The sequence below is a fragment of the Ceratotherium simum genome, chromosome 10 (assembly GCF_057802395.1).
Source record: "Ceratotherium simum simum isolate JZ-2026a chromosome 10, ASM5780239v1, whole genome shotgun sequence".
Taxonomy (NCBI): Eukaryota; Metazoa; Chordata; class Mammalia; order Perissodactyla; family Rhinocerotidae; genus Ceratotherium; species Ceratotherium simum.
The window spans coordinates 81,812,400-81,822,699 of NC_141909.1; the positions used below are offsets into that span (position 1 = coordinate 81,812,400).

Genomic DNA, 10,300 nt, shown 5'->3' on the forward strand with positions numbered 1-10,300 from the left:
TGTGGGACATCGCCTCAGCATGGTCTGATGAGTGGTGACCAGATCCACACCTAGGATCCAAACCGGCAACCCCCGGGCCGCCAAAGCAGAACACACGAACCCAACCGCTATGCCACTGGGCCGGCCCCCAAGTTCTAACAGTTTTTTGGTGGAGTCTTTAGGGATTTCTGTATATAATATCATGCCATCTGCAAATAGTGACAGTTTCACTTCTTCCTTTCCAATTTGGATGCCTTTTATTTCTTTTTCTTGCATAATTGCTCTTGCTAGGACTTCCAATACTATGTTGAATAATGTTTTGTTTTGTTTATAAAATTGAGGAAATCTCCTAGGAATTAAAAAAAATTGACAATGATATGAAGTATAGGAAAGAAAACATTATAAAACTAGAGGATAAATCCAGGAGGCTCAATATTCAACTAATTGGAGTTCCCAAAAAATAGAACAGAAAACAAAGAGGGGAGGAAATCTTCAAAGATTAATATTAGAAAATTACTGAAAACCAGCGACCCTCACTAAGATATGATTATGATAATTGTGAAAACACAGGTGACAAAGAAGATCCTAGAACTTTCCAAAGGAAAAGCAGGTCACCTACAAAGTCTCAGGAGTACGAGTCATATTGCACTTCTCAGTAGCTTTATTGGAAACTAGAAAAAAGTGGAGCAATACCTTCAATATTTGGAGTGAAAATTTTGTTCATCCTAGATTCTATACTCAGCTGAGCTACAAATAAAATATGAGGATAAAATAAAGACATTTTAGACATGGCAAGTCTCATGACGTTTGCCTCCCATGCACCACTTTTCACAAGCTGCAAGAGGACATTGGAAGAATTAGGGGTAGGTTCAAAGAAGCCAAGCAAATGAAACAATCATACATTTATTAACTCTAGGAAAAACAAAAGGTACCATACTGGAAGGAAATGCAATCATAGTATATTACTTGGCTCAGCAGTGAACACTGATAATTGATTTTAACTAACCAAAACTTAGGTTACAACTATATCAGGAGGGTGAGGGATAGGGGAAAGGTGTGTATGAGACAGTGAAATCCTCATCTACCGTAATAAATACATAATATAAAGTAGGTTAATGAAGAGATAGCATTTAAAACATAATATTTACAAATATGGGGATAGGGGCCGGCCCCGTGGCTTAGCGGTTAGGTGCGCACGCTCCCCTACTGGCGGCCCAGGTTCGGATCCGGGCGCACACCGACGCACCACTTCTCCGGCCATGCTGAGGCCGCGTCCCACATGCAGCAACTAGAAGAATGTGCAACTGTGACATACAACTATCTACTGGGGCTTTAGGGAAAGCAAGGAGGAAGATTGGCAGTGGATGTTAGCTCAGAGCTGGTCTTCCTCAGCAAAAAGAGGAGGATTAGCATGGATGTTAGCTCAGGGCTGATCTTCCTCACAAAAAAAAAAAAAGAAAAGAAATATAGGGATCAATGATTAAAGGAAGAGCCAAGAGTTGAAAATTCCTTCTGAGGAGTGGGACTCAGTGGTGCGGAGATGTGGGCAGGGGACTGTTGTTTTTCTTTATAAGCCTAGGAGTGCTTTTGACTTTTAAAGCCATGTTCATGTAACATATTGATTAAAGAGTAATATTTTTATTTTTTAGAATGATATCAGGAGAGCCAAAACACATCATTGTGCCCTGACAATGTTGGAGTGAGGGAGAAGGGCAGCTTAGTAGCCAGCCATCAGAAAACTCTACTGCCTTCCAAATCAAGTGAAGCAGAAGCCCCTACATACTGTGTGCCCCAGGGGCTTTCCTCCAGCTTTCCTAGGCAAAGAAAGAGAGTCAGAGCCTGGCATTTTTCCTATAGCTAAGAATGGTTAGACATAGACATCTAGAGGCAGATATGGATGATAAATAGATGGCAAGCAAGAGGATATATTGGAGTATATGAGGAAGCCATTTGATGTAAAACTAATCATCCTGACCTTGTTTTTCCAAAAGGGTCCTGTGGCCTCTGAACATTCATTGTATATCTGCTTTAAGCAATTAACATGTCCCAAAGAGAAGAATAAACGCCCTTAAGATAAGGATGCAACTTCCCCAACATTGGCATTTCCTTAAGGATAAGCATTTCTCCCTAGGCTAGGATTTGATTGCTGTGCTCATCCTGTGACCACCCAACTCAAGACAACAGACCTGCCACCAGCCACACCCATGGAGACAGCAGACCTGCTACCTGCTCTCTCCGTCACTTGCTATGCTAACAGGGCAATCTCGTGACTGCTGTAAAAGGGACACTGCAATCATATGTGATACATGCTCTTTGACGGTATATAACTGCTCTGTACACCCCACTTCTTTGGTGCCCTTCTTTCCTTGGGGAAGGAAGGCCCTGGGCTATATGGTCCTCAAATTTGGCTCATAAATAAACTCACCCCAATTTTGATTTATAGATTGATTATGGATTATTTCTGTCGACATAGACATCGACGTGAATTCATATATACAGTCATGCATTGCTTAACGACGTGGATATGTTTTGAGAAATGCGTCATTAGGCAATTTTGTCGCTGGGCAATTTTGTCATTGGGCGATTTTGTCATTGTGTGAACATCATAGAGTATACTTACACAAACCTGGGTCGTATAGCCTACCACACACCTACGATACATGGCACTAATCTTACGGGACCACCATCTTATATGTAGTCAGTCCATCATTGACCAGAACATCGTTATGTGGCACATGACTGTACATATATCCAAATGAATATGTACATTCTATCTTTGGAAACATTTTTTCCCTTGGTATTTTGTAGGTAAACAATCACATAACATGCAAATACTAGCAGTTTTACTTCTTTTTTGACTGTTATTCATTCATTTGTTTTCTTGCATTAAATTAGTGGCTAGGTCTTACAGTAATGTTACTGCACCAGGTCCGTTTTTGCCCGCTACCTAGAAAGCCAATCACCAACACGACGAGATTGCAGAGAGAGAGGGTTTAATCACCAGGCAGCCAAGTGTGGAAACAGGAGAACAAGTCTCAAATCCGCCTCCTCAAAAATAGGGACTCGGGTATTTAAGGGGAAGGGGGCAAGGTGGTCTGAAATGATTGGAGGTGAGGAGAGATGAGGTGATTGATGATCTGAGCAAGCGTAGTCAGGCTTCATGCCTCTTCGTAGGACGCATGTTCACAGAATGGCGGCATTAGAATGCCCTGAGAGTGGAGTTCCAACTTCTTGCCGTCAAAAGGGCCCAGTTGATGGGTTGGTGGTCTCAATCAGGCCTGAAGTGGATAAGGGGTTCAATTCCTGAAAAAATAGCTCAAACACCCATTACCATGGTGACCCCGGCTCCAGGGGGATGTTACCTGTAGGAACCTAGTGGGAGTCAGATAGCACATTCCCTAAACAGCACAGTTAACAATGGGTAAGTTTATCATGCAAATTTAAGTCATCGCCTTCCGCCTTCTGTTCTAAGTTTCTAGGTAAGGCCATCCCCTCCTTCTTCCTGGTACAGGGAAGAAGATACCTTTACAAATGGAGATTTTCTTTACAAATGTAAATGTCTTTTATAAAGGGCAACCAGAACTAAGAATGGGCTTGGCACGGACCCATTCAGATACCCGATGTCTATGGTAATGGCCTGTTCTGGGGGCAGTCCTCCCATCCCAAATTCCTTTGGTTAGTTAGTGGGGGTGGGGGCCAATTCTGATCCCCCATAGTTACTACCTGCTTAATCATCAATGGCTGTTTGCCGGTTTCAGTAAAATGTTGAATAAGAGTATCGAAAGCATTCTTGCCTTGTTTTTTATCTCCTGGGGAAATTAAAATCATCCCTAATTTACAAACGTGAGTAGATAATTAAGGATCACTGGAAATTTAAAAGAAAATCAATCAGCACGATAGAAGGAGCAAGATGAAAAACAGACAACTTACCCCTGAGGGAAAAACAAGTGATTCAGGAAGCATTTATAGGGTGAAGACGAGAGGTCCTGGACGGGGAGCACAGACTGGGTTTGCTGGTTGTGTCCCTGCAGCGTGGTTTCACACGCTCTTCCCTCCTCCGTGTCTGTAATTCTGTTAATTGATAGTTGAATGTAGAGGCTTAATCAGATTCAGCTTCAGTTTTTGTTTGGCAAGACTCTTACAAAGGTGGAGTGTGTTCTTCCGTCAGGAGCAACATTCACTGGCTGGCTCCTTTTGTGATGTTAGCAGCCGTTGATACTCAGTGCCTGGATTCCATCAGTTATTTAGGGCCTTCTATTAATTTAAAGTAATTTCAAAGAAAAATTAGTTTTAAAAAGAAAAAGAAAAAAATTTAAACATACGCACAGTGGTACAGTAGGTATAAATTAAAAGAACAAAATTTACACCGATTCTAAAATGGTCTCCATTCACCCCTGTTACAGCAGCTCAGCCAGTTTTGGTATAGTCGGGAGACGGCTCTGCAGCTTGCAGAGGAAGCAATTACAGCTGCGGGACACGGTGGCAGGTGAGGCTCACATTGTCTTTGTCTTTTGTCTTTTAATCTAAAGTAATTTTTTAAATGTCCGTCTGAACTATAATCTGCAAAAATTGTAGTTCATGGTTTGCAGAACAGGAGGAATTAAGAATGGCTCTCATACTGAGTACAGGGACACACTCAGAAATCTATTCGTTGTAAGATGTCTTAACTCTGTTCTTTATTTTAACATTTTCTAACCTGGGTATAACCCCTAGAGTTGGTTTTAAAAGAAAAAAATCTCAATGTTTGACATTTTGAAGTTTTAAGAATATAGGTTTTCTTTTTTGTTAATTTGGTTTTTATTTTTATCAAAATTTTGCATGCATATAATTTAAAGTCAGTGGTCTTAAAAGACGTGTTCAAAAAAATATCCATTGCTAATTTCCCCGTTGTTCAGCCTCCCTTTTCAGCTCCCTTTCAGCTGATTCTCTTGGTATTTACAACCATACGCTTGTGTTGGCTCTTCTCGATTGGTCACTTGTACGTCATCTCTTGACTTCCCATAGTAGAGAATGAGGGCTCAGCTCCCCTTCATACTCCGTCTCTACCACATGCGTGCGTGCTTTCTGTCCACACTCCCAGTAGAGTTACATCCTCATTTTGGTTTATGTTGTTATGACAACAAATGTTCTTTACAGCTGAGTCTTTTACTTTTCCTGTTCTGTACAATTTTTCATTTTCTCTGAAGAAAATAATTCTATTTTTTATGTATTTCTATGTCCATATCACTAATTAACCCTCAAATTCTCCCCCAGTTCTGTAAATCTCCTATCAACAAATTAAAACATATTTCAACTCCTTGAAAAGAATCTCTCCCAGGGCTTTGCAGCCTGCTCTGGTCTGGACTGGTGGATGTCCAGCGTGGCTGCAGCTCTTTTATCTCCTTCACCATCTGCTGAGGAGTCCTTTCACCTCTCTTTTGTTCTGGATTCCTTGTTTCCGGTACCCCAGTTCTTAGTTTACAGCTTTATCTTGGTTGGTGGCATCCTTCAATAGTTTCCACAGAAAAGATACATGGGAGGGAAATTTTAAAAAACCTTCCATGTCTGAAAATACCTTTATTCTACCCTTACTCTTGGTCGTGATAGTTTTGTTGGGTATCAAATTCCAGGTTTTGTGGGCATTGCTTCGCTGCCTTCCAGTTTCCATGGGTGCTATTGAAAAGTCCAATGCCGTTCTGATTTCCTGTAGGAAACCCGTTTTTTGCCCATCCCTGCCCACTGCAAGCTTAGGATTTTCTCTTAATCTCCAGTATTCGATGTGTCTTGGTGTGGAGCTTTCATCTGTTGTGCTGGGTGGAAACTGTTTTCGTTCTCATCACTCGTGTCCTTCAGTTTGGGAAAATTGTCTTAAATTATTTATTTGATTCCCTCCCCACTGTTTTTTCTGTTCCTCTTTCTGGAACTCCTATTATTTGAATGTTGGACCTGATCTTCTACTTTCTCTCTCTCTTTTTTCCATCTATTGTCTTTTTTACCTTTTTTACTTTCTGGGAAAATTTCTCAACTTCGTCTTCTAAACTTTCTACTGAGTTTACCATTTCTGTTATCCCATACTTAATCATCTGTAGTTCTTTTTTGGGTCTCCAAATATTTCTTTATTATTGTATCTTGTTCATCCTTCTGAGGATATTAATTACAGGATTTTTTTAAAAAGTTTTCTTCCTCCTGCATAGTCTGTTTACTCCAACATGCCTTTTCTGTTTGTATATTTTGGCCTCTAATATTAGATGTTTTCCTTAAATGTCTGTTGACCTTCTGCTGTCCATTCATATTTAAGGGTAGGGCACTTAAAAGCTGGATGCTTTGATCCATGAGCAGGCCTTATCTACTTTGGTCTCTACAGTTGGATAATCTGGATGAGATTTTTTATAGGAAACCCCGAGTGTCAATATGTCTAGGTCTTTCCTTGTGGGCTGGTCAGAGCTCCAGGGAAGAGCCTTCTAATATCTGCCTGGAATTATACATCTCATTGATGTCATCCTGGGAGGCACAGTGCTAAAAAAGGCTGGAGGTCTCGATATCCAGAGAGTTTAACTTAATCCTTGTTATTTCCACACGGCACCTCATCACTAACTGTGCCTGGCATTCCCCCTATGAGCTCCCCCAATCCAGAGAACATCCCCCTAGTTTTTTGTCATAGTTGTGGAGGGGCAGATACCTGGAGGCTTGGGTTAGAGAAGAGAATCCTGGGAACAAGTTCTTTGTTAAATAGACCTTTCAGTGAGTTCTCCTGGTTTTAGCCTCACTTGCACCTCTCCTTCTCGAGTTACCTGGTTCTGCCGCTTGCTGAGCCTTTGGAGGTGCTGTAGTGTAAACCAGGTTGTTCTCAGCTTCCCTGGCTGCCAATTTAGGGTTTGGCTTTCTTGGGTCTGCTGCGTCAAATACCACCCATCCATTTGCTTTTCAGCTTCCTAAGTGTTGTTTCTTTTGTTTCGTCTCGCATTGTCTTTGCTCTCGGAGGTTTATGCTTAAACAACAAAACAAAACAAAATTTTACTCATGTTTTATTTAGTAGGCTTTCATGAGGGAGCAAATCTAAATGAATGTGTTCCATCTTTAACTAGAAGTCTTAAGTTTTTCTTCTTTCTATTCTTTTTCTTCTTTTTTTTTTTTTAAAGATTTTATTTATTTTATTTTTTCCCCCCAAAGCCCCAGTAGATAGTTGTATGTCATAGCTGCACATCCTTCTAGTTGCTGTATGTGGGACTCGGCCTCAGGATGGACGGAGAAGTGGTGCCTCGATGCGCACCCGGGATCCGAACCCGGGCCACCAGCATCGCAGCGCGTGCACTTAACCACCAAGCCACAGGGCCGGCCCTATTCTTTTTCTTCTTAAGTTACATGCAGTTTATTAGGTTTTTCTTCATGACGATGTTTTTACATATATTTTCTTTTTTCCATTAATATGAGGGCTTTGGAAGCAACCTTTTATTTTTTCTGAAAGGCATCATGAGTATTTTTAGGAGCTCTGTAAACTTGTAAAGAGGAATAGTCACAGTAGCATTTACTGAGCACTCACTGACTGCCCTCTCCTCTGCGGAGGTCATCTCCTTTCATCCTCACACCTCTGTGAGGTGGTTACTATTATCCTCTTCATTCTAAAGATAGACTCTGAGGCCCAAGAGATTAAGTCACTTGCAGGAGGTCACCAGCTGGTGAGTGGAAAAGCTGGGCTGCAACCCAGGCCCTCTAATTCCACTGCTACGTAATAAACAACATTATTTCCACCGAGTTCATCACACTCTGCCTTCATTCCTTCTTGCATCTCAGACCACTTCCCTTCTGCCTGAGGTACGTCCTTTGGAATTTTACGGTGAAGGTCTGCTAGTGACAAACTCTCAGATTTTGTTTGTCTGAAAATATCTTTATTTTATCCTCTATCTTGGAAGATTTTTTCATTGTGCATCCAGTCCTTGGTTGCTGCCTGTTATCTTTCAGCACAGTGAAGGTCTCGTCCCATGTCCTCTGCCGCCCCCTCCTGCTCCCCAGAGCTCTGGCAGTAGCCTGGCTGGGCTCTGGTGGTAAGAAGAGCTGCAGCAGGGAGAGTCGTGCCCCTTCCACCCCGGGGTGGGACGTGCATGTTTCCCGCAGAAGCATTACATGCCGTCACCAGACTTTATTACACACTTCCAATGTATTGGGCTGAGAAGCCTTTTTAGCCTGGTATGGGTACCTAAGCAGTGCATGTAACATGTCTCTGTTAAGAAATGCATCTCACAGTTTTAAAGCTGAGTTTAATTTTTAAAAGAAGTACTTTTTTGAATGATAATATACATACATGATAAAAATCTAAAAGTTACAAAGGGGATTGAGAAAAAAATTCAGTCTCTTTTTCCATTGTCTGCAAGTCTCCCCAGTTCCACGCCCATGAGGCACCGTGGTCCCTGGCTCTTGTGCATCTCCCAGAGATCGCAAGTGTGTCTATGAGCTTATATTCTTGTACTCACGAAAACATAGTTTACACTCCTTTTCCTTGAATATCTTGGAGAGTAATGACTACAGAGTATTCCATTGTAATAAATGTACCACCCTCAACTCAATAGTTCAATATTTAAGTTACTTCTAGCTTTTTTAGCAGTTGGTTTTAAAAGTTACCTGTTGGAACACTACCCATTCATAGACTGGGGACTGCTTGTAATGAAACATTCTTTAATTTCCCTATTCAAAAAAGAAGCAGAAATTCAAAGTAGCTTGTCTGCCTGAGACCTAATTTTAATGTATCTTTTTGGAAAACTGGAGTTATTTAGGCAGTTATTTGAGATTTTTCTTTAAAGACTATGACTATTACAAAATAATTTCAAAATATTTAGTTTGAGACTAAAAGTATTTGAAATAAATGTTAAAGGACTACCATGAAAATAAGGGATAAATTTAGGCCTCAGGCTATCTAACTTTTATCCTAATGTGTTCCTTTTTTACGTTTTTTACTGTATTTTTTTACATTTTTTTGCTTTACATTTTTTACTATAAAAAGCACATTTATCCTTTCATACCTTAAAATTATGAGTTGCAGATTTTTAAATACCAAATTCCTTAAAAGTGAGGCAGTATAAAGTTTTCTCTTGAAATTTACTGCTGTTACATTAGTTTGCACTATTATTTCCTTTAAGAAAATTTGAACACAAGGACCTATATTTTTTTAGTGAAGCTGTTGCTTTTTAACACCATAAACTGTTCATTAAAGATCTTTCATGAATGTGTTAATTTGTTTTCTAGAATAGCGTGTGTGAGCGCCCCCAGTGTTTACCAGAAACTGAGAGAGCTGCATAGAGAAGACTTTTCTGTATACATCTTTGAATATGACAAAAGATTTGCCATATATGGCGAAGAGTTTATCTTCTATGATTACAATAATCCATTGGATTTACCTGAAAAAGTTGCTGCACATAGTTTTGACATCGTGATAGCAGATCCCCCCTATCTTTCTGAGGAATGTCTCAGGAAAACGTCAGAAACCATCAAATATCTGACTCAGGGCAAGATTCTGCTGTGCACAGGTAGGTGCCAGATTGCATGGCTCACAAAAGCTGGTGACAGTGGATATTCAAGCCTTAGGTTTCAAGAGTTAGAAGAGACCTTAGAACTCAAAGCCTGAATCCACCACTCACTGTGTGACCTTAAACAAGTTATTTAAGGGGCCGGCCTGGTGGCGTAGCAGTTAAGGGTGTGCACTCTGCTGCTGGCGGCCCGGGTTCAGATCCTGGGCGCACACCAATTCACCGCTCATTAGGCCATGCTGTGGTGGCCTCCCATATAAAGTAGAGGAAGATCGGCACAGGTGTTAGCCCAGGGCCAGTCTTCCTCAGCAGAAAGAGGAGGATGGGCATGGATATTAGCTCAGGGCTGATCTTCCTCACACACACACAAAAAAACCAAGTTATTTAACCTCTCTGTGCCCGGTTTCCAGTTTACTGGGACTGATAACACTGCTTGCATTTCAAGGTTGTTGAGAATTAAGTGACACGATACACACAGAGTGGGGTCTGCACATAGCGAGTGCACGATGAATGTTCTTTTTACTTATCATCATCATCATCATCAGTAGTAGTAGTGTTTGATCCGACCTCTACACTTGATAAAAGAGAAATTTGGAATCTATAGAGTTTAAGTGGATTGCTTAAGGTTCCTGAGCTAGACATTAGATTAGGTTTATTAAAGCAGAAGAGTTTTCTTGCTGGTGAGATTGATGTATTTTCTTAAGGTGGATATACTGACATATGACCAGGAAGTAAAACGTTGACCGCTGGTCTCTCTCCTGGGAAGCCTGGAGCCCAGACCAGCAGTGCTGTTGCCCTCCTGCAGCCCAGCCCCGCAGGCCCCG

General features: G+C 41.1%; 1 protein-coding gene and 1 long non-coding RNA gene across 3 annotated transcripts in view; one reads left to right on the forward strand and one right to left on the reverse strand.

Annotated features, from left to right (window-relative positions):
- The window catches only part of EEF1AKMT1 (EEF1A lysine methyltransferase 1), a 54,637-nt gene that overhangs the window by 41,814 nt on the left and 2,523 nt on the right, over positions 1–10,300 (forward strand). For both annotated transcript variants that reach the window (XM_087436320.1, XM_087436321.1), the window contains exons 3-4: positions 4,383–4,465; positions 9,196–9,476. In XM_087436320.1, the coding sequence (XP_087292446.1) occupies positions 4,383–4,465; positions 9,196–9,476 (364 nt within the window). The remainder of the gene's footprint in view (positions 1–4,382; positions 4,466–9,195; positions 9,477–10,300) is intronic.
- Positions 2,956–4,319, reverse strand: LOC147916194 (uncharacterized). Its single transcript, XR_015553510.1, has 2 exons — positions 3,910–4,319; positions 2,956–3,257 (listed from the first exon to the last, which is right to left on the reverse strand). It is a non-coding gene; the product is annotated as an uncharacterized LOC147916194 (long non-coding RNA).